The 25,750-nt window shown below is 36.5% G+C and overlaps 1 protein-coding gene across 7 annotated transcripts in view; it reads left to right on the top strand.

The window, feature by feature from the left end:
- Positions 1 to 25,750, top strand: part of PDE1A (phosphodiesterase 1A) — a 278,243-nt gene that overhangs the window by 169,893 nt on the left and 82,600 nt on the right. For all 7 annotated transcript variants that reach the window (XR_008618789.1, XM_024122306.3, XM_024122307.3 and 4 more), the window contains exons 3-4: positions 18,008 to 18,190; positions 23,549 to 23,615. Coding sequence is in view for 6 of the 7 variants with exons in the window: in XM_024122306.3 (XP_023978074.1) it covers positions 18,008 to 18,190; positions 23,549 to 23,615 (250 nt within the window). In the remaining variant the exon portion in view is untranslated. The remainder of the gene's footprint in view (positions 1 to 18,007; positions 18,191 to 23,548; positions 23,616 to 25,750) is intronic.

Below are 25,750 nucleotides of genomic sequence, written 5' to 3'. Positions count from 1 at the left end.
TTCTGACTTACTTCACTCTGTATGACAGTCTCTAGGTCCATCCACCTCACTAGAAATAACTCAATTTCGTTTCTTTTTATGGCTGAGTAATATTCCATTGTATATATGTGCCATATCTTCTTTATTAAGGTATGACTTCTTACTTAGTGCTCTTCCCTCTATAACTGGCTCCTCTCAGAGTATTGCTATCAAACAGGATGGGTTTCAATGACCTCTGAAAGATTTAGATGACAATGTGTAAAACATTCTGATAAGTGGAATTGTGAATTCTCAAAAAACAATCCCTAACATTTATTACAAATAGCCTATTTTTATAGCTATGTGCCAAGAACTCTCCTAGGCATTTTAATACACTATCTTATTTAATCATCACAGCAATTCTAATGAGATAGAAACTTTATTATTACCATTTTACATATGAGCAAAGAGAGTCACAGGAAAGTTAGATGGCTTATGCAAGGTAACACAGAGGGTAACTTAAAGAGTGGAGTTAGGGTCTTGGCAGCCCGATTCTAGAGCCTGGCTTTTAAGCACAATTCTCATCTGCATCCTTTTAGCCACTTCTGACCAAAAGGTGATATCAGAGACTTATTGGAGGTTTTGATGAAAGCTCACATGATGTCAGGGTTGTGGGACCCAGTGGTGTGTGGACTGTGCTTACATCTTTTCCCAGCTCTTCCTTCAGTGATGTCATATCGTTAGCTTGAAATTGGCTATAGGGAGAGTATTTATACCATGGAAATTGGCAAATGCTACAAATCAGGATTTGTTTTTATTCTGGAGAGCCTGTGATTAAATATTGTCATCATGCCACTGGTTAGACCCAAGATTACCTTGTACATATCTTCTAAGACTGTGATTTTATGATTAAAATATCAGCTTAAGAAATTTTAAAGCAAAATTACTTGATGTGGTTTGATTTCCTATAGACTTAGTAAAACAGCAGTAAACTGAGGATATTTTTGTTGAGATGTATATATAATTATTAAAATTGCATTTGCCTTAGAAATAATAGTAAAACAGAGATAATTTAGAATGAGGAGGGATGAATAAGCATTTAGTTTCTTTTAAACTTTAAATTAAAAAACTGCTGACTTTTGAGATTTTTTAATGGAAAATTCTCTTTTAGAAAAAATGTTTCAGTAAGTATGCAAGAGAGGCATTTTTTTGGGGGGGAGCTGGATTACAAAAAAAAAGATTAAAACATAATAAAGCAGAATAAAACAGAAATTATGAATTGGTTTAAATCCACCCCCCTACACACACACACATATATACCTTTTTCCACTAAGCCTTAGCAACTGCAGGATTTCAATTAAGAAAACAAATCAAAACACAAAATGTCTCTTGAAATATGATATGAGTAAGAAAAATTGAAAAGAATTTCTGATAGAATTTGAATTCTGACCTTCTTTGAGGGATGATAGCACAATTCCCTAATGAATATAACTATTGTTTTTTTGAGAAAACACTTTCAAATGCAAATGCCAACATTTTATGAGTTCTGCTTTCAGATGTGTCCCTAGAGGTTATTGTTTTTCAAAGCTGCACAGTTATAATCCAGAAACATGTGACTTTTAAAAAAAATTCTTTTTGATCATCCTTATTTGGATTTGGATGCTGCCAGGAAAAGTAGCATCCTTGGCCTCATGAATTGCTATTCATGAGGGTAGGCAGCTGACTGGGATACCTCCCAGTCAGTGAGTACTAAGTACTTTCAGTGATGGATATTATGCTTACTAATACCACCCTACAACACAATTTATAACTTTATTTTCTTAATGTGAACCAATCTAAGTTTTATGATTACCACAGTTTGATCACAGACTCTGGATTCAGAAAGAATGAGGTGTTCAAAGGCTGGATGCTCCACTCAGTACTTTCTTTCTTAAAGCAAGTGACTCAACTTCTATACTTTCTAGCTTTATCATCTGTAAATTAACAATAATGACAACGCTTATTTTCTAGCTTTATCATCTGTAAATTAACAATAATTACATGCTAAGCTCACAAGGTTGATTTGAGGATTAAATGTAGCACCATATCTGACAGAGTAAAAGTTAAATAATAACCAGTTTTTGTTGTACTAATAAAATGCAGATACTTCTGGGTACATAGCACAATAAAGATGTATAATTTATAGAAAAATATCAAATAATTTATTGAGAGAAATTTTTGATCCTGAAAAAATGAAGTCAGGTGGGCTCAAGTTACCAGGAAGTGAAAGCAAAGTGCAAACTGATGGAAACAAACCTTAATAATATACACATATTGATAAAAAAAAAATCTTCAATTGACTCCTATGTCTTACTATGTCTAAAGGTCCTTAATTTTGAGAGGTTGTCCTGAGTGAGAATGCATGGATGTCAATCAGTACTTCAAGAAGTTAGTCCGCTAGCAACTGAGTGAAATCCAGGGCACCTTGAAGTCTAAGTCCCTTGAAATCATCAAGTACTGGAATTTACTAAGGAATATTCACTCATGACACAAATATCTATTGAGTATGTGAAGTGAATACCAGGCACACTGGTCATCAGAATCCAGACTACAACCATGCAGATAGCTGGTGGTTAGAAATGAGTCAAGAGTTGGGAAGATAAATGGAGGAACAAGGACTAATACCACAAACAAGAAACAGGGATGTTCGGAGTTAGAGAGAGAAACACAAGCACATTGACAGATTACAAGAGGAAACACTAAGTAGCCTCAGTAAATTATAACCAGAACATGGGTGTAACATGGTATAAAAACTGTGGAGTCAAGATTCCAAACCAGACATGGTTGGACTTGCTGAATGTTAAAGAGTTTAGTTCCCTGACAAAGTTCCCTATATGCCCATTCTCAAAGACATGGCTTCTAACAAAAGAACTGAAGGTAAAAAAAAAAAAAAAAAAAAAAAGGTCTGGAATGCGCTAGATATATGGGCCCTAGAGCTCAGAAATATGGTGCCATATTACAGATGTGAATTTGGGGATTATCATCCAGGAGTCTCAGGGCTTTTTTTTTTAATGCTTTATTTCAATTTCAATATTCAGAGCTCCTATACTAATTCAATATGTTTCTCAGCCCAAAGTTTTTAAGAATGCCCAGTGAATGTTTACTTATTTAACCAATTTGTCCTGGCTGTCACTTTCCTCTACAGCCAGCTCTCTGGCTTCAAACTACTGATTTGTTCCTCTGCAGGTCACCTATTTCCCCCTCAAGTCCAGCAATCCACAGGCTGGTACTGCTCCCAAGCATGAGCTCAGTCTCTTCCTCCAGTTTCCCAAACTGAAGCTACCATCAGCTAGGCTCACTATAACTGCTACAAGACCTCTCAGAACCCACAACTCAACCCCTTCCATAGAGGTCCCCTACCAGGCATTTCTCTGCATCCTCTAAGGTCTAAACCCATCTTGTAAAGCCACCTTACCATCCCCTATGGAAGTGTCTTTCAATATGTTTTCCTACCCTGAATTCAGGATCTCCAGCTACAAGGCCAAGAAAAAGGAAGTGGGCTATCAAAATTAATGTCAAGGTGTGCATTCATCTCCAGGATCAACACCTATGCTCAAAGACTATGCAGTCTAAATCCATATTTAGAAAAAGAATGACATTTTTCCAAAAGACACAGAATCTGCAGTGATGTAGCTGTGCTCACAATGGAGATAATTGTGCACATTACTGTTCAGAGTTGTCTAGTCTCTTGCAGTCACATTGTCTCCGTCTTCTATGTGCCAGAGTTGAGACTTCACTGTATTTTTGTGTAACTTAAAGACCTATTTAAAAGATTTTTTCATAAGACAAAAGAGCAGTCTGCCTCTGAAGGTAAAATAAAGCCTCTGCAGAATAAAACAAATTATTTTTTTGACTTTTCAAATGTCAGTTTTTCTCACCTCCTACTGTTAAGGTTTTCAAAAACTCTTGGAGTTCAATCTCAAAATGGTCAACATGTTATCCTAGTAACGAAGTTAAGGGAGAGGATGAAAATGCCAAATAGAGGTGTGGAGTGAGAGGGTGGTTAGGGAGGGATGTGGGAACACAGCATTTAAAGTTAGGCATGGAGCTACTAAAGAGGATGCTCAGGAAGTATAGACATAGAAGCTGGAGGCAGATCTGTAAAATATGGAGTAGCAAAAGCCAGCAGAGAGTGGGGTTACTAAATATTGTAAATCAAATGCCACAGGGAGAACCACTGGATGCAGTTAGGAGATTCCTGATGCCTCTGAAGTGAAGTTTCACAAAGAGAAAAAGCTACCTGCCAGATTATGGAAGTATGAGGAACTGAAGTGAAATGGCTCTGGAAGAAAGCAATGTGGACTGTTTTTCAAGAATTTTCTAGTAGGAAAAAGCAGCAATAGAACAGTCTATTAATGGGGACATATTTTTTTCATACTTTTTTTAGAGTGGGAACCTTCCGTTAGCCTTGAGATAGAGTTTAAAAGGAAATGCTGGTTAAAGAGAAATAATAACCATAGAAAGATTAGGTCAAGAAATTATTCTTTATAAGTTGGTGCAGCCACTGTGGAAAACAGTATGAAGGTTCCTCAGAAAACTAAAACTAGAATTACCATATGATCCATCAATCCCCGCTCCTGGGCACATATCCAGACAAAACTATAATTCAAAAAGATACATGCACCCCTATGTTCATAGCAGCACTATTCACAATAGCCAAGACCTGGAAAGAACCTAAATGTCCATAGACAGATGAATGGATAAAGAAGATGTGGTACATATATACAATGGAATACTACTCAACCATAAAAAAGAACAAAATAATTTGTAGCAACATGGATGCAACTAGAGATTATCATACTAAGTGAAATAAGTCAGAAAGAGAAAAATACCATATGATATCACTTATATGTGGAATCTAAAATATGACACAAATGAACCTATCTAGGAAACAGAAACAGAATCATGGACATAGAGAACACACTGTTGGTTACCAAGGGGGAGGGGGTTGTGGGGGATAGAGTGGGAGGTTGGGGTTAGCAGATGTAATCGCTTATATATAGAATGGATAAACAACAAGGTTCTACTGTACAGTATGGAGAATTATATTCAATATTCTATGATAAACCATAATGGAAAAGAATATTAAAAAATATATATGTATAACTTAATCACTTTGCTGTACAGCAGTAATTAACACAACATTGTAAATCAACTATACTTCAATAAAAAAGAAGTTATTCTTAAGTTATCTAGGAAAAGAGACAAATAGCCAAGCATAGGTGGAAAATGTGGGTGAAGATGGAGCTAACTAGAGCACAGCTAAGGGTCTTCAAATAAGCAAAACTTGCGTAGCACTGTAAAATCAAAAAGGTTAGTAAGCATTGATTTTAAACTCAGTTTCTCAGCAGGGGTAAGAGTGTGACAATAATTTTTACCAAAATATAGACTATGGGCTCTAAAACTCATGGATCAATGTGATGTAGAGAGTAAACCCTGGGTGGTTAAATCACTACAACCGGCAAGTCATGATGGCACAGACACACGTGTACTCCTTAAACATTTAGAGCAAGAGTAGGGAAGAAGGAAAAAAGAAAAGAGCTGGACTAATGAACACCTTTCACTAACATTTCAGTTGTAAGTGACAGGAAACCCAACCAAACCATCTTAAACTCTCATTGCTGAAACTTTGATGGCTAGTACTGACTATAGTCATAGGTCAATCAGGACAAAAATGATGTCAAGGGATCAATCTCTCTGTTTCAGTTACTCTGGAATGACCTCCTGATGCTTTGAGGGTAGCAAAACAAGATGGGCAGTGTATCCAAGTGTTACATCCTCACACCTTCAAATCCAGTGGGAATAAGAAAGGTTTTCCTTCCCAGAGGCTCTAACAAACACCACTTTTCGTTTCATTGGCTCTAGTTAGGTCATATGCTTATCCCTCAAACTGTCATGCCCAGAAGAACTGAATATGCAAGTTCCTTGGTCAAGCATCTCATGAGGCAGGTAGGAGGTCAATTTTATTTAAAGCACATGCCTAAGAATTGAGTGGAAGAGAGTGCTTTCCTAAACAACAACTATGTCTTCTCTAGAGTGAAAACTAAAATGTTTATGTTAGTACCGCGTGCAGTGGGACCTGGAACAGGGTCTGTGCATGACGTTGAGCAACTCCTGTCCTAGGTTTGCTCCTACTAATGACAAGCCTATGGGCAATAGATGTTTTCTTCTCTAGTCATTAGTTTTCTTACACCAGTCCCCTCCTGTTCTGGAATTCTGTGGTTTTATCCATGGTCCCAAAGTCCCTTGTAAAGACTTGCTTATGCCTAAACTACCCTGGCCCCCAGGAGGGTGACAGAGCCTATTTTGCTTATCATATGCTTAGTGGGGGAGCATTTATAAATTTGGGCTCCTGTATTTTTTAGAGTTGTTTCCATTTGGAGGAGTCCCTGAGGAAATCAGTTTGAAGGGCATGTGCTAAGACATTGCTAGAGATCAGTGAATAATTAAAAAGCAAATTATGATTTTTATAAATTCCATTTTTATGGTGTGAGTTGTAGGGAGGGGTGGCTGTTTGGAGTGCTGTGTTTGTAGGCTGTTCTCACCCTGTAGATTGAGTGTGAAAACCAGGCTTAGAAAAAGTTGCAATACATTTTGGTTGATTTTCATATTTTCTGCCATCTGTGGTGTGTTACTTTCTGCAAACTTTCAAAAACAGCCTCCCTAGTGAAAGGGGAAAAAAATAACCTGACCAGATCTTTTGAGAGATAACTGATAAAAAGCTCCACATATTATGTAAGATCTTACTGTTGTGATATTTTGGATCAATAAAATATAAATGAATATGTCCTGGATTTGAAAAAGATACAAATTTTAATATTATTCTTTTCTAATGATTATATTAATAACAAGATTATTTGATGGTTAATTATATCCAAGACAACATATTATGCAATTTGCATATATGATTACAAGTAAGTCTCAAAAATTCTATGAATTAGATACATGTATTATTTTCACTATAAAGTTAAAAAATTTGAGACATAAAGAAAATAATTCACTTGCTTAGAATCATATAATCATTAAGAATCAGAGACAAGTTCAAACTGAGATGGAGCATACCCAACATCAATTCTTTTCTTCCTTGGCTATAGAACCCTTTTTTTTTTTTTTCAATCATTTACTCTTCTCTGCAAAGCCAAGTGATTCAGGGGAGACCAGTCCTAGCACCAGGCTCAGGATGAGTGTATCCTAATTGACCTAAACCAGTAATTAGTTCCCAATTTCCTAACCAATGATTTTGGATATGGACATATGCTACAATTCTGGCCAATGAGACTAATGGGGGTTCTGCAAAAGATTTCCTCTCCATAGAAAAGGATTCATGTGTGTCTGGGGATTGTATCTGGATACCATGCTTGAAAATGATACAACCATCTGGCTACAAGCTTAGAGCTAAACCTAACACTAAAGTTGGCAGCATAGAAAGATGGAGGAAACCTGAGTCCTTGATGATATTGTTGACCTGCTGATTTAAAAAGCATAAATACCTGCTGGAGTCTACCTACCTTTAACTTTCTTGTTAAGAAAAATAATAAAGTCTTCTATCATTTAAGCCACTTTGGGTTAGGTTTGATGTCACCTGCTATTGAGAGCATCCTTCTAGCCACATAGGTCTGCCTTGCTCCAAAGCCCATGTTCTTAATTTCCTTGTAGGTAGGTAGTCACATTATCCTTGTAGGTAGTCACATTATCCTAATAAGAAATCCTAACACAAATGCTTGTTATCTAAGATAGCTACTTAGAATCTATTTTCCCATAAAACAAGGTAAGAGGTTGATTGAGTTTCCAAGGCAGCTCATAAAACATATTTATCCCATGATACAGTTAAACAGCATAGGTGGTTCTTGGGCAAGTATCAGGTACTGGATGTCAGAGACTTGAGTTTTTCCTCATTAAATAAAAGGGTGGGGTTAGGGGGTAGAGTGGGCATCCAGCACCCTTCTGCTCCAGGATCCTAGAAATGTACTGGGGTGTTCCATTTTCCCACTCAGTGTTTGTCTTGGTTTGGAGAATTTCAGGTTGGACTCAGTGTGCCTTCTCAAAATCTCTTCTGTCTTTCTTTCTGACTCCTCTGGATTAACCTAGGGCATTTTTGGATAATAATAGGAATGGAAACTCTGCTCTGACTCATCACATACTCTTCCATTATCTTGGGCCTTTCCTCCTTCCCTGGGACCTACATTTTGAAACTCAAATCCAGGGACAGGAGTTTTTCCTTCCCCAGGTTACTCTGTGTCATACACGAGTCAATGAATGAAGCCATGGCTGACTATATGGACAAAGGGCCAGGGTAACAGGAATTTTTTTTTTTAATTGTGATATCATCTTTGCACACATAAAGCAGACCTGACTAAAAATGACTTTATTCCTCACCAAACCACTGTAAATATCTTAATATTTTATAACCTCTAAGACCAGAGACTCTCTGCCTATGTTTTTATACATTTATTCACTTATTCAACAAATATTTATGAAGGACACTATATACATTGATAATTATTTTGCTATTCTCTTTGGCCCTTGTTAACTCCTTCTTGTCATTGCCCCTACTCTTTTAGCTTCATTGGTTTAGAAAGAAATATATTCCTTGTCTTCACTCACACCCATGTCCTTCAAATATACCCCAGTTCTTCTTAGTACCCCTTCTCTGCTCCCCACCCCAAGAATTTGACACTTCTGTATAGCATGGTGACTATAGTTAATAATACTACAACGCATTTTTAAGAGTTGCTAAGAGTAGATCTTAAAAATTGAGAAATTGACTCTTCTATTTTTCAATTAAGCAACATACAGATCATTCTTATTCATAAAATGAGTATAAAAGGTTCACTAATTAAGATACTTTTACTGAGATTCTTCTGCCAATCCCTTCCTGTATTGTTTACCAACACTATCTCTGACAGTGAAATAACGGGCAAATGGAAATAAGCAGTACTGCTAAGTCCACATCATAGAAAAGGATTAAACCTTTCTTTCTTGGCAGAGCTCTTCCATTAATTGACACATCATGAATGGATGAGAGCAGTTCTCAAAGTGTTCACAAGAATCACCTGGAGAGCTTGTTAATTCAACAGGTCTGGAGTAGAGCCCTTGAAGTTCCAGTTCTAACAAGTTCCCAGTTGCTGCTGATTCTGCCTGTCCAGGGACCACACTTATAGAGGATGTCAAAAGGAGGCTACAAAAGGAGAGATGCACAGAGAATGTTAGAAACCTAATGGTTAGAATTTTAAGGTCTTATCAAAGGAGTGTGGCCCAAATATTGCCCCAAGTTGTATATGAAATGACCTTGGGAACTGAAATGCCTCCCCGAGTCAGGAAACTTCATCACATACTAGGAGCAAAAAGCAAGAGGCGCTGGAGATTAGCAGCGCCTCAAGCAGCAACTCTTGGGCACAGAAGAGGGAGCCCTATCTTTTAGTCCATGACGTGGTCACCTCTCCCAGATCTGGGAAACCATAGCCCTTAGGCTTCATCTCTGGGCTGCAGCCCCAACCTTTTTCTTCAGCCTGCAACTCAGTGGTCCTCGGAACAACACTTACTTAGATGGAGCCTGGAATACCCTCCTCTATGTCTCATTCCCTTGATTAGAAGAGGCAAAATATCATTCCTGAAAAGTAGGGCAGGGAGAAGATGGTAAATATTGTATTGGTAGTACTATCATAAAGTATAAATGTACCATTTTAACAATTTTCAGTGTACAATCCAGTGGAATTAAGTACATTTACAGTGTTGTACAACCATCCCACTATCCATTTCCACAAACTTTTCATTATCCCAAACAGAAACTCTGTACCCATTAAACAATAACTCCCAGTCCCCCTCTCCCCTCAGCCCCTGGTAACCTCTATTCTACTTTCTGTCTCTATGAATTTTCCTATTCTACTCAGTAAAATTTTTAAGTAGGTAAAAAATATTTTTGGAGTTTCCTCCCACTGCGTCCTCACAACCCATAGAATGCGTAAGTTGTTCTTTGGCTCCCCCAAGTCCACTTTGACCAATTTCTTCCCGTAATGTCTGAAACACTTCCATCCCCAGACACCTTCCTTTTACTACACCTCAAAAATAGGAGATCTGCTTAGACTAATTCATATGGATGTGTAAATGGCTTGGAGTTTACTGAGGGCTTGCTTTGTGTCAGACACTGTTCTAAATGCTTTCTGTGCATTTACCCATTTCATCCTCCAACCCCACCACTAGGGATACTATTATTATCATCTCTATTTTATTGACAAGAAACTGATATTCAGACAGATGAAGTATTTTTTCCAAGACCACACAACTAATAGGTGATGAAGCCAGGATTCCAACTCCTGAGGCAGTTCTCCTAACCACAGAGGATGCTTACTAATCCAAAAAAAAAAAAATCGATAATTAGTGGAATGTCAGGCTTTGAGCCTAAAGGAATATTTTCAAAGATATTTTCGAGCCAAAAGGACTTCCTGGTGGGAAGCCAAGAGCCATCAGAGAGGCCTAGGGCAGTTTCTGCTTCACCCATTCCCTCCACTTCCATCTCCAAACTGACTCCCAAAATCTTGATGCTAACTCTCTGAGATCCTAACCCCTTCTCAGAGCCCTCCCCCAACATTTCTTGGACCTTCCTGCCTGTCTTGGGGGATGACCCTCCTCTGCTGGACCTCTGCTTCCTCGGCTGGATACAGAAGAGGTTCAGAGCTCTCTGTAGGCATTAGCTTGGAGAAATCCACATCTAACTTTAACACTCTCTTTTGTCAACTTCATTTTGGCCAAATTTGCCTCTTGGAATTGAGCTAAGGTCAGCATAACTGACTTATCTACCCAAATGTTCAGTCTTCAGTCACTCAGATATAATACTCATCTTCTCATAGTTAAAAAGAAAAAGATTAATAAAACCAAAGGAAACATTGAACAAAAGCTATCAGGTAGGCTGAAAAAGAAAACTGCCCCCCCCATAAAACCACAAAGAAACAAAAAACTGTTGAAATAAATCTGTGAGCCTGACATTTTATGTCTCTTTTGAAACAAGGCAAATAATAAATAATAAATAAATAAATAAACGTGCATGGGTGGTGGCCTGGAAAAATTAATTCAAATGTATTTAGTACTCAGGAAGTAGGTTACTGACAAGTTGATAAGGCTTTTCAAATGTATTACCTCTTTCCATCCTGACACTTAATTTATTGCACTTCAAAGTACTGTGAAATTCTACCATCCAGATACATTTCTCTCTGAGAAAATGATTCAACATACCAATCATGGAAAATAAATTTAAGCTTCCTCCAACCAAAACTCTGGTGGACCAAACTCCTTTAAGATCAATTATTTTTAACCCTGAATTTCAAGGTAGAGATGGGATGGAGAATAATGATTACTGATATTTTTTATTGTTTGAATGTGAAGGTAGTCTGGGCACTTAGTAAGCAAAACACACATTTGAGGTGAGGGATAGCTCAGCAGTTAAAAACTCAGACCCTGAAATCAGAGAGACTTGAGTTCGAAAAACGGCATGGCCACTTCTGGTTATATGATTTGAGCAAATCACTTAGGGTGTCTGTGCCTCAATTTATTCATCACTAAAATAGGGGTACTGATAATAATTGTGTCTTCCACATAGTGAGGAAGGAATGAAGTAAAGCTTGGAAGATTAAATGAAGTAAACCTTGGCTCCTTGCCTGGTTCGTAGCAGGTAAGCATCACATATCCTGGGCACTGAGACCCCAGAGTTCTCTACCCAAAGGTCTCCTAGCCTGTCTCCTAAGTCTTAATGGGTCTCCTCCTTAGGTCTTTCCTCCTGAGGGGGCCCAGGACACTTTTGGCATGTGCACCCCTCCACCCCTAAAGAGTGGCCAAGAAGCAGCTGCTTTCAAAGCTGGATGGGTTGATGGAGATTGTACTGGGGCCATGGCGTCCACCTGCTCATATAGTGAGGGCCTGAGCAGGAGGCAGGCAGGTGCAGAGAGCCAGCCATAGCCCACTGGCCCAGCCCTGTCACACAAAGAGCTGAGAATTCGCAATTCCAATACAACTTGTCAGACTTTTATGAAACATTAAAAGGTAGAAGGATAGAACAAATATCATGTTTGTTTACTTGATATATAACTTTTAAATATTTAATGCGTTATCTTGGAGAAATGTGCTCCTACCCTGAGCCCAGCAGATATTAGAGGCAGAGTTGAATGAGTTAGTTTCTTGTTGAAGTGTTTTCCTTTATAAGAATAATAAAGCAGGAAAAAGAAAATTTCAAACTTGAGAAGCCAGTTTCCGGCAATTATGCATCCGACAAATGAATTTTAGTACTTAATAGGTGTAAATGTGGGCACCGATTGCCTGGAAATAACTGTGTGGGTACACGAGTGTAACCATTTTCCAAGAGTCTACTGTGGACAGAAATATTCTCACTGATATCACTGTAAGAGTCAAAATCCCATGACCTCTGCTTCCGTGGCTGCCTCTTTCTTTATTCCCTTTTCCTACAAACTTTCTAGTTCAAAATATAAGCCCTTTGGGAGTTGTGTCATCTGATTTCAAGAGAAAGTTTGGAGTATAAATAGCTCCCAAAGATCAGTACAGCACTGATTGGATGCAGGGTCAGTTTTCACAGCTTGCCGGCCCCCCATCGACCTACAGCTTACGTTTAGGGACCCCTCACTTTCTGCTTTATTGACTCCATTGGGACTAAAAAAAAAGAGTTGCATCAAACACCAGTTGAAGCATTTTTCAGAGGTCCATAGTGTTAACATTTTACACATATACTCCTATCGTTCTTTTCTGTATAATGCATTTTAAGAATTCCCAAGGAAAATGTACCAATGATTTTTTTTTCATGTTGTAAGTTTCTTAAACACAAAGTCTTCATTTTTAAGAGCCCTCATGGAGTAAGCAATTCTGCTCACCCTGCCATCCAACCCTAGGATGAAGAGCAATTGAGCTGTTGGATGTTTTGGAAGCAAGATTCATTATAGTATTTGAGATATCATTTTATCAAGCTACTTGCACAAATTTATGTCAAAAATGAAATGAAGGCAGAATGTAGTCATATGTTTTACATGTGACATAATCTTATATAAGTATTTAGATATCTTCACATCTTAGATAAATGTATAGAAAAATTGTTTCTGATAATTCTCTAACAAAAGCCCAGGATTACTGTTTGATATTATACTATAGTTTTCATTCCTGCCCTATCTAGCATGGTCAAATGAAATCTGAAGAGCTCCTTGTGGTGCTTAGAAGAAGAAACAGTATACAGGGCAGGTGCCAGGGAAAGAGAAAATAAATAAGGGAGAGAGAGGAGAAATATGTGCCATTAGGTGTCGGATTATTTTTAAAATTCATTTAAATTTAAGTTTTATCTACCTGCCTTTCAACTTTCTTCTATCCAAACTTGAAAAATTATCTTAAATAGTTTGATACAAATTATTTGTGTCTTTATTAGGAATTTCTTACCATACTCTACTTGATAGATGACCCTAAAAGAGTTAGTTCTGATAACTGATACTTAACAGAGATACTGAGGTCCTTGGCTGAAGGCATGTAAACAGTGCATGAAATTTTAAAAATGTTTCTTTCCTGGGCCATTAATTCGAAATGCTATTAGAAATGTTTAATATCTTTCCTTTTTTTACATTTTTTTATTGAAGTATAGTTGATACACATGTTTTAGTTTCAGGTGTACAGCAAAGTGATTCAGTAATACATACAAATATCTCTTTTTTTTTCAGATTATTTTCCCTCATAGGTTCTTTTATATAGCTGAGTAATATTCCATTGTATAAATATACAACATCTTTTTTTATCCATTCATCTGTTGATGGACACTTAGGTTGTTTCCATGTCTTGGCTGTTGTAAACAGTGCTGTAATGAACATTGGGGTGTAGGTATCTTTTCAAATTACAGTTTTCTCCAGATATATGCCCAGGAGTGGGATTGCAGGATCATATGGTAGCTCCATTTTTAGTTTTTTTAAAAACCTCCATACTGTTCTGAGTAGTGGCTGCATCAATTTACATTCCCACCAACAGTGTAGGAGGGTTCCTTTTCTCAACACCTTCTCCAGCATTTATTATTTGCAGACTTTTTGATCGTGGCCATTCTGACTTGTGTGAGCTGATACCTCACGTAGTTTTGATTTGCATTTCTCTAATAATTAGTAATGATGAGCATCTTTTCATGTGCCTTTTGGCCATCCATGTACCTTTTGGCCATCCGTATGCCTTCTTTGGGGAAATGTCTATTTAGATCTTCTGCCCAGTTTTTGATTGTTTTATTTTGTTTTCCTTTTGCTTTTTATTGAGCTGTATGTGCTGTTTGTATATCTTGGAGATTAATCCCTTGTCAGTCACATCATTTGCAAATATTTTCCCCCATTCTGTAGGTTGTCTTTTTGTTTTGTTTATGGTTTCCTTTGCCGTGCAAAACTTTTAAGTTTAATTAGGTCCCATTTGTTTGTGTGTGTGTGTGTTCTTATTTCCATACGCTAGGAGATGGAGACAAAAAGAGATTGCTGCAATTTATATCAAAAAGTGTTCTGCCTGTGTTTTCCTCTAGGAGTTTTATAGTATCCAGTCTTACATTTAAGTCTTTAATCCAGAAAAATGTCTAATATCTTTTCCATGTCAGATATACATTTCCCATAATTTGCCTCAAAAATTGTGAAGAGATTGTTCAAGGGCAAATTAACCTAAAGGCAATGAAGAGATGATTGACAATAGTGAACTACTCCCAGGATGCTGCTGCTCTTATCAATCAAATAATATGGGACTCTAAAAGACTAAAATTTCTTAGACCATCTCCATTCTCACTCCACTCCTCAAAGATAGTCACTTGTAATAGTTTAGTGTAAATATTTCTAGATGTGGATCCCCCCAATCTGTGCCATGCACTGTTGCACATGCTGGTGATATAACAGTGCACAAGAACAGACTGACTCTCTGATCTCGAGGTCTTTACAGTCTAGTGGATAAATCATAAAATGAATGAACAAACTAATAAACATATGGCATGACAGCAGTGGTAAGTGCTAAGAAGAAGTCTATAGAAGGATAAAGAGAATAAAACTGTTTACTCTTTGAGTAGGGGGATCAGGGAAGCCCTTTCTACCTAAATGCAGTGAGGAAATGATCCACACATCTTGAAAAAGAGATTCTAAGCAGAGAGAACGGCAAGTGCAAAGACCCTGAACAGAAGCAAGCTTGGCAGGTTTGATTATACCAAGGAGGCCAGCATTGCTGAAGCAAAAGGAATAAGGTGGAAATTGTTAAAAGATAAAGGTAGAGACATAGCTTGTGGTAAGCTACATAGGGCTGTAGGAATTAGGCATTGGCATGGTCTGACTTACACTTCAAAGGAGGCTGACACTGGCTGGAAATACTGACAGCAGTAAATGTTGCAATCTTGAGTCTGAAAGTAGTCTGGAGGCAGGATTCCTTCTTTGGGGGACCTCCACCTTACCGCTTAAGGCCTTTAATTGATTGGATCAGGCCCACTCACATTATGGAGGGTAGTCTGCTCTACTCAGTCTATTGATTTAAATGTTAATCACATCTAAAATATACCTTCACAGCAACATCTAGACTGGTATTTGACCAGACAACTAAGCATCATAACCTAGCCATGTGAACATATAAAATTAACCATCACAGAGGTATTTTTTGCTTTTTCAAGATTTCCTTTTTTAGTTATACAATAGAATATTTCATGCCTTTCTCTTTATGTACTCTCTTCCTTTACTTCTATATTCATTAATTAATCTATATCACTTTTTTCCCTGAAACTATATCTTATTTCATTCTCAATAAATGACATCATGCATCATGACTAAGGGATTGCCAGACTCCTGGATACCACATCCCTATATGAACTCTCATTTCCATATGCTGATTTTGTCATATTTGATGATCTTCATGGATAATTTATTATTTTAGGACATATAGCCCTAAAGTCATCCACATCAGATTTGCAAAGGAGCAATTGGCAACCATTACTATGTGTCTGTCATTCTACTTAGAGTAGCTAATAAAACAAGACAGCAGTAGAATTCCTGGAACATGGTGACATCACAGGATTACAGCACAATGATTCCCATTCCATCTGTCCTGCTCTGTGGTTTTATTTGATCACTGCATAAGGAATAATAGAAATGGCATATTCAATAATAATAGAAATGGCATAAGCCCTGAAATTTTCAAACCATGTAGTGTTGTGACTTGCTGTAATTGGCTAAGGAATGTAATTTTAAATGGTCAAAAGGAGAAAAAAAATATTTTGCTTTGAATTACGATGTCCATGTGTTAAGTATAAATGAAAATCATCCAAACGTAAGAGCCGAATGAGAATTAAATATGATTTAGGGTAAGTATTCATCAATATTTTTAAAATATCTTTATTGGAGTGTATAATTGCTTTGCAATACTGTGTTAGTTTCTGCTGTACAACAAACAAAGTGAATCAGCTATATGTATTCATAGATCCCCATATCCCTTCCCTCTTGCTTCTCCCTCCCACCCTCCCTATCCTACCCCTCTAGATGGACACAAATCACTGAGCTGATCTCCCTGTGCTATGCAACAGCTTCCCACTAGCCATCCATTTTACATTTGGTAGTATATATATTGTCAGTGCTACTCTCTCACTTCGTCCCAGCTTCAATATTAACTTCCAACTGTGTCTTTTTTATCTGCATGTGTATACATATAATTTTATAACTCCAGCACTTAAGTTGTGTATATTTTTTCATAAGGCATTTCATAAATGCATTCGCACTTATTTAATGCTATGAAAAATAAATATTGGCAAATGACTGACATCGATATGCTTATAAACAGTAGCATATAGAGGAAGTCATATTATCTTTTGAGTATCTTTTTGGTAGTCTTTGCTCTCTGGAGATGATGTGTGACTTGTTCTGAAGGCTGTAGCACTTGCTGTCATCTCTGGCTACCTTCCTTCCATCAGTTTATAATCCTTAGGCCTCACTCTGTGCAAAGAAATTTACCAGCACGATTGGAACCCAAAGGTCAAAGCTAAAGTGCACCAAAAATAGCTCTGAGTTATTAAATTGGTGTGCCAACAAGGAAAAAACCTAGTCAAGCAAAGGGCAGAGCTGACCTGTATTCTTCCTGAAGGCAAAGATCAATTGCTCTGTAAAGTCCCTTTTGTATTTTGTGGGGAGCCTTTCACACTATCTTGCCAGTTCAGACCTTTAGGAAGTTCTGGATCACTGGAGCTGCCCAGCCTTAATGCAGCTATTGTTACTGGTCAGTCCTGTCCACATCATCTACCTGGAGCTTATACTGGAGAGTGGCAGGGCAGTGCTTTCAGCTCCTGGTTACTTCCTCCTCACACAGCTGATTTCCTCAGCCAGCAGTTCTAAGCCCATCATATCTCCACCCTCAAGACAGCATTTGCTTTAACTTTTCCACCTGACACTGGCTAAATCCCCTAAAATTAGCTTTCAAAATAATCCACTTGTTTTCATCTTTCTTTTTCAAGTTATTATTTTCCTAAAGTTTAGGGATACCCATCAAATAAAATAACACATGTGAATGACTTCTGTAAATTCCAAGGCCTTATTCAAATAGCATGTACTTTCTGTACTCAATATACACAAGCTTATTAAATATAAGACAACTTTTATAGCTTCGACTCCCCTTTTTCTTTCCACTCCAATTGCTTCCTTTAATAGACCTCTGTTTACAAACTCTCTTCCCTATCTTATATTAGTTTCATTCATTATTGGAATAATACATTGTAAATATATTAATACAATTGATATCTCCAGACTGATATCATTGTACTTAAATGTTTGGGAATGCTCAAATGTTCAAGTCCATTAGTCTTTGTCCTCAGAAGATGACCAATTTGAGAAATTCAGAGATTTCAAAATGTTAACCCAATCATTTATTAAGACAGTTCATATTAAAAGATGATCAGAGAGTGACTTGCTATACTTTAAATCCTATTGCCATGCTTGTTTTGTTATTAGTTTTTCTTCACTTTTTCCTAAAGTTTAACTACTATAAATTTTTGTAGAAGACTGCTGGATACTGATGATGAGCTCAGTGACATTCAGTCGGATTCGGTCCCATCGGAAGTCCGGGACTGGTTGGCTTCCACCTTTACACGGAAAATGGGGATGATGAAAAAGAAATCTGAGGAAAAACCAAGATTTCGGAGCATTGTGCATGCTGTTCAAGCTGGAATTTTTGTGGAAAGGTAAGTGAAGTTGATGGTATCTCAAGACAAAATTTAAAAGGCAGCAAATATACTTACTATGTCAAAGTTATGAGAGTCCTGTATTTTATTTATTGAGGAAAACTGTAATCATAAGTATAACTGGAATGAACAGATTTAGGACTTTATGATGAATTTACCTATAACAAAAATATCTTGTCCTGGATTTATTATTTTCATTTATTTTTAAATTGACATAAAGACTAAAAGCAAAGACTTTTGAATGACCCTTCTCCTCAAATGAACTTTTGTGAATAGCTGTTTATAATACATTTATAAACACATTTATATACTTTACACCTAATAATACATTTATATGCTTTACACCTAATTTTACCCAAATACAATGTAACACCCAATAAAATAAGTTCTATACTACATACCAAAATCAAGCAGGCCTTTTCTTGGCACTAAAAAGAAAAGACCATTCTCTTACCATTGTGGAAGAAAGCTCTCTCATGTCCACTTTCCTTGAAGAGCTTTTCAACCTTCCTGTCACTGAAGCATTTCTGCTGGCCCCTAGAAACACCAGAGTTTCTAAAGTGAAATACATGTTAATATGACCCAATTCTACATTCTTTAGCCTTTAAGAGCACAGCTTATTTTTCTATCTGGAAACAAGATGTTTCAGAACTAAAACTACAAAAAGACTTGAAATAACATCTTATATCTGACAATGTTGAAAACTAGTTCTTAGAAATCCCTTGGATTAAAAAACAATTACATTACATTAAATTATACATAAAAAGGTTATTTTAACGTTTTTGAAACAAATAAAATTGAGGAACAGAGAAATTTTTTATCGATGTATCTAAAATTAAATTTAAGGGAGACCACATAATTTTTTATCTTCAGACATCTCTAGTCATTACCTCTAATGAACTTTATAAACTTTTGTTTTCTTCTGCTAACAGAACAATGAGAAGCACTCTTGGGTTTCTAAAAATCTAAATGATAATGCATTGCAAGAAGTATTCGATGTGATTTAAAGATGTATTATACCCATAAGACATGAAGCATCTAGGATCTTGGTTTATGACTATATTACCCAAAATAACAACCACTCAGTGATTATTCAAATTATTTTGACTATTTCTTGACTATATCTAGTTGGCTTTGATAAAAGAACCCTCATAATAAGCATTATGAGCATAATAATCATGATGAGTTAGGTGAGATGACAACCACCCCACCCCAGTGCATAAACTGCTCCCAACTCTGCCAGGTGGGACCAGAAATCTGAAACAGAGAGGTAGAGAGGGCTGGAGAGAAATAATTTTTGTAATTATGTTCCTATTTTTTAAAACAACTTAGGCAAGTGTATGACATTATTGATTTTCCTTAAAATCAATTCGAAAACATCTAAATCATAGTTCAGAAAGTCAGTGAGAGAATCAGAGAAAAAAGAGAGCATGTTTGCTTTAATGAAGGAATGTATATTTTGTCTTTTTTGTTTAAGAAAATATTGCAGAACTTGGCAAACTGAAAAGAAATGTAAATTATAAAAGTAAACCAACTAGGGCTTTCCTGGTGGCGCAGTGGAGAGTCCGCCTGCCGATGCAGGGGACACGAGTTCGTGCCCCGGTCCGGGAAGATCCCACATGCCGCGGAGCGGCTAGGCCCGTGAGCCATGGCCGCTGAGCCTGCGCGTCCGGAGCCTGTGCTCCGCAACGGGAGAGGCCACAACAGTGAGCCGCCCGCGTACCGCTAAAAAAACAAAAAAAAAGTAAACCAACTAAATTTGCATTCCCACTAAATAGAAAAATCAAGACAAATTCTGTGAAATATATTGACACGTTAAACTTTCAGTTTTTTTATATGCTACACAGAAATATCAAAACGTACTTAAGGTAACTAAATTAGTAAGCAGTCTTGAAGAAATCAATGTGCTGAAAACACATGGAAATGAAATTTTTAAATTACTTTTGAATCCCCATTAGTAAGTGCATAAACAGAGTGAGATATGTTTATCTTGAATTTTCAAAAACAATCATCTTCAATCTTGAAACTTAGAAAGTCTTTTTGAGTCTTCTCTCAAGCAGCCCCTCCCAAGAATCAGTACCTCAGCAAGTCCAGGCAATTTGCTTACCCCAGTGTATTCTGAGCCTACTCACTTTCTCAACTCCACTCCTGCAACCCCAAACTAAGCCTTTGTCACCTGCCATCAGAAATATGACAATAGCTTTCAACTAGGCTCCCCTCTTCCTCACTAGCCCTCTCCAAACAAGTCATTCTATAGTGATTTTTAAAATATAAATTAGTTCCTGTCATTCTTAAGCTTAAAACCATCTGATTGTTTTCACCATTTCACTTGATATACCATTACACTTGGTATTAAAGGCAACTTCTATATCATGGCTTTGCATGACTAGGCCCCCTTACCTTCTAGACTCATCTAATGCTACTTCACCCTTACCTGAATATCTATACTAGTGTTATTTCAACTTCATGAATATCCCTAAACTCTTGCTTCCCTTGGGACCAGTAATCCTGCTATTCCCTCTATCAGAAATGATTTTCCCCACCCTTCACTCTGGCTAGCCCTTTCTATCTTTCCAGAGGCCTTTCCTGGTTACTCTGTATACTGTTCATCACTTTCTCTATCCCAACCAGTGGTTTACCTCATAGCATTTAGTGCTGTTTTTAATCATATATTTCTTATTTATTGTCCCTCTTTGCCACTGAATTAACCCCATGAAAGCAGCACTTATATTTTTCTTGTTCTTCCCTGAATAGTCTCTTGCTTAGCACTGTATCTGGCATAAGATAGTGGGGTTTTTTTTAAGTTTTTGAATTATATTTTGTAACTGTAGTAAAAACCTTCCAAAAATAATCTACCATATTTCCAGCTGGACTTTAACCACCTATAGGAGAACAGGAAATCCATTATTCTTTTTCAGCAACTTGTAATATAGTGACTATTTACTCAAGTGTGAGGCCACTATATTAAGGTTTCTCCCACATTCATTTGATTCCAGAATGAGTAGTCCTAATTTTCCATCCTAATTTTCTAAGTTTTCATCCTAATATGCTATTCCCAATTATAGGGTTAGAAAATGATAATGGGGAAGTTTCTGCTTCTCCTTGGATGAGTAATCTTCTTCCTTGTCTTTCTTTACATTCCATATAATGAGAATATACAGGGATATTCATTTCTCAACCTGCTCCAAGTCTAAGAAACATCAAAGTTCTCACTGAGTCCAAAGAGCCTTGAAGAATGTCAGAATTGGAGCCAATGGTATTGATGAGAACAGTAACACTGATAATAACGGCTTTCTTGTATCAAGTACTTATAATATTATGCTAGGCCTTTATATCATTTACTCTTCTTAAAAAGCATGTAATTATCCTCATTTTACAGATGACTGACATTAAATAGCTTTCCAGAGGTCACACTAGTGATTGGCTAACCTGTGATCCAAAGCATGTGTGCTCTTTGCTCCATCATACTGCCTTTTGTGCCATGAAGTCACACTGATTTAATTACTTAATTTTTAAGGTTCCTTATTCCTGACCTTTTTATTTCCTTGCCCATCATCCTTCCATTTCCCCCATACTTCCATTTTTTAGTAATGATTCAAAAAATAGATAGAAAAGACTATTTGTTTCCTAAAAAAAAAGGAACTAAATATCATTACTGACAGCAATTATTTTCTGGGCCTTTTGTAGTGTGATTAAATAGTTTCCTTGCCCTGCATTATTAGAATAATTATACCTATCTCAGTGGAGTAATTAACACAGGTATTTTTCTTATAAGAAATCTTCCAATTGAGATAGAGGATAAGGATAAATTTTTATGATAACTGATTGCCACACCTAAAAATTATTTAAGGGCATTTAAGATAAACATAAAATGGGAACATGGAAATAAAGTAACAAGGTCTCTGTAATAAAATGGGAAGATACTCTATCAAGGAAGTCTAGTCTCCATGTAAGTAAATACAATATTTTCATTCTGAGCTTCCAAGAAGTGAAGATTAAAAAGGAAAACATGAAGAATTACTTGGCTTTTATTATCTTGAAAAAAATGATAGCTTTTACATAGAAACTGAGTAATATCTTAAGGATTTTTAATATAAGGTACATTGAATCAAAAGGTTAGTATCTCCCATAGTGGTTTTATAAAAGATGCAGAATATTTTCTTATGTTCTTATATTGATGCCCAATATAAATTAAAGATATAATCATTAAATTATGGTTTTGTCCAGGCATCTTGGGAAGAGAGTTTACTGCAGTATAGTCTAGGAATGCAGCTTGCTTGTGGACTAACAATATAAAAATTAAGGGACATGATTAATAATCAGTTAAATTCTTTCTTCACAGGACTTTGTGGAGGAGCCATGTTTCTTTCAGTCCTGATTAGAAACCTATTGCTATTTCTACCCATTAGGGTATCATGTTGATTCTATTTTTGCATGAATCAATGGAGGAGTTTCTTATATTTGGTTTAAGTCATCTTGGTTGTCCATTGGAAGCTGGAAAACTCCAACAAATTACTGATTAATAAAAAATATTTTTGTTATTGATGCTATTATAAAAATAGAAACACCCTGTTCTTTCTGGATAATCTTTATTAAATAATATTAAATGACAATTTGAACAAACTTAAGCAATTTTTGTCAATATGTTCTCCACTATTTTTAACTTAAAAAAAGGCTCTGTAAATTCTGATGATAGTGCATATTCCCTCCTATAATTTTTACTTTGTGGAAAGAAAGACCTATCAAGGAAACATTTCCATGACATTCAGCTTCCAGACTGAACATTTTGGAACACAAATAGACACAAAACGACACTACTGTGCTGTTATGCATGTGGTGGCATGCTAAAAGGTGTTGTTGCTGCCCGTGCAAAGGACAGTCTCTGTTTTTAATAAGATGATGTTTAGGGAAAGACCTCTTCACATAGAATCTAAAATCACACTGACTTGTGGTTGTGATGCAAATGTACTATTCGCATCTGTCACATTGTAGATGCTTAATAAGCAGTGACAATAGTTATCATTGTTGCCAGAAAGGGAGACTGTAACATGATACAAGATAAACAAATCAAAGGTAATTTTTTCTTTGTTCTTAAGAAATAGCTGGGCTTCCCTGGTGGCGCAGTGGTTGAGAGTCCACCTGCCGATGCAGGGGACATGGGATCGTGCCCCGGTCCGGGAAGATCCCACATGCCGCGGAGCGGCTGGTCCCGTGAGCCATGGCCGCTGAGCCTGCGCGTCCGGAGCCTGTGCTCCGCAACGGGAGAGGCCACAACAGTGAGAGGCCTGCGTACCGCAAGAAATAGCTGAAAACTTTGAGTAACTGATTTTTACATATACACTTCTTTTTCTTTTTCAGAATGTACAGAAAATCCTATCACATGGTTGGGTTGGCATATCCAGAAGCTGTCATAGTAACATTAAAGGTAAAAAAAATGTTCAATTACTTTTGTTTTTCAAAGAGTCATTTTTTCTAATCTCCTTAAAAGGACTAGGAGAAAATGAGAATAGGTCTTTGCTGAAGCTTACATGTTGGAATGTAAAAAATATTTTAACCATTTACAAAATGTCATGTGTTTCAAGTCATGACTCATTGTAGATTTAAATGAAGGTCAATTTACACTAACAAACTATGTCAATACATACATACATACACACACACGTGTGTGTGATGTTTTCTTCTTCTTCATGCTTTATTTCGGTGGATCTTGAATTCAATTTTGAGATGGCACCAGCACTTGTCAGAATACACGTATTTTGTTACTATATATTATGAAAGAGTTGAATGCTTTATAAATAAAAAGATATTTCAGTCAAATATGGTTAAAGGCAAAACTTATATGGAGTAAAATTGTTTAGAATTTTAGGTCCAAGAAAATACAAAAAGTAATAAAATTAAGAAAGGAAACAAAAAAGAAATTCATATCTTTTGTCTCTGGCTTTCCGTGTAGCTGCCCTAGTCTGAGGCCCAATTGCAGTATTATATGTGTTAGAAATAACTAGAGTTGAAAATCTGAAGTGGTGAAAGTTTTTGACTTGCTTGTTCCCATTGCGTGTGTGTGTGTGCACGCGCGCACTATTCCTAGACTTTATTACTAAAGAGGCATTTTGTAGGCTCATCATTCTACATTCCTTATTTCATTCCATCACTTAATTTGGGTAGGAAATTCAACTTTGTCTCCTCTAACAGTTTTATGGTGGTTTTCCTGTATTAACTACAAATTTAAAGAATACTAGCAACAGAATATACTGGGTTATTTTATTTTTGATTTATTAAACTCCTTTCCTAGTTTAAATCTATATTGCTTTCTTTTGTTCTTTAATTTCCTTTAAAGCATCCCCTTTGCATTTGTTTTTTCTCTGCTGCATATTAGATTTTAATCTTATTCATTTAAAAAGGTAGTTTGTTTTTCTTAGAAGCTTTTTTATATTCATCTTTCTAAAGCGATAATAGAGGCAAGTATATAACTGAAATGTCACATTATCAGATATTAATTACTCCTTGGCTCTTGAGAGATTTTGATTTCCTCATTATTTCCTGAACTGTGGGCAAGAAAATTACTTATTTTTATTTATTTTTCTTAGAAACCAGCTAACAGAGTATTCTGGTATGAGAGAATGTAAACATTTTTCTAAAATGTAGTGTAGGGAAAACATGAACTAACAGGTTGAAGAGAATTATCACTAAGTTAAGAATGTTTTAATAATTCTAATTTCCTGAGATACCTCCTTGTCTTGTTTGTTCTCAATCTGACAAAGTAAAAGCCAAGCACCTGCAGTAGTTTACAGATGTAAATCACCATTGTTGATAAAAAAAAATCCCCCCAAAAGGAGAGCTAAGCTTTTACTCAGTGGGAAACCCCTAGTGGGAACTGTAAATAGCAGCCTGTAACAGTCTGAACTAATTCTTCTGTGTTAGCTTTGGAATTTGATGAGATTTGTTGGTCTCCTTTGAGCTTTATTGATGGTAAATGCCTTCTAACAGAACTTTGAGAGATTTTTAAATTTACAAACTGATCAAGCAAGTATTTCGGGATCAAATTAGGGCCAAACGCAAGGAATTTAACAAAGCTACCCAAGGAAACCAAAAAATATTTCACTGGTGTTTTGAAATGATTAAAAACGCGTTTGATGTTATTGTTACTATTTGAAAGAAACAGTTTTAGGAGATGGTTTGGATACTTTTTATCAGATTTTCAGTTTAGTTTCAGCATGTTACAGCATGTATTGTTGGCCTCTGTGAAATGTGTTAAATGAATGAAGTTCTAAACAGGGTCTGCCCAAATTCAAAATTAATGTATAGCTTTAAGGTTGTCCACTTACTGTTCAATACTAAACCTGTTGTGTGTATGCAAACACTAGACCTGCTTTACTAATAATTATGATAATCATTAGAACTGATTCTGCTGTATTTCTGTAGATTTTTAAGTTTCAGTGATTTATTTACTATTGCAACTCAAGCTTTACTTTAATGTACTGATGTACTTAATACCTCCTTAATGTACTGATACCACTTGCTACAAGTCCATTTTGTGGACTCCTCTGCAAGCTTTTGTCCTGG

This window comes from Physeter macrocephalus, chromosome 2, assembly GCF_002837175.3.
Source record: "Physeter macrocephalus isolate SW-GA chromosome 2, ASM283717v5, whole genome shotgun sequence".
NCBI lineage: Eukaryota > Metazoa > Chordata > Mammalia > Artiodactyla > Physeteridae > Physeter > Physeter macrocephalus.
This window is presented reverse-complemented; position numbering and strand designations above follow the sequence as displayed.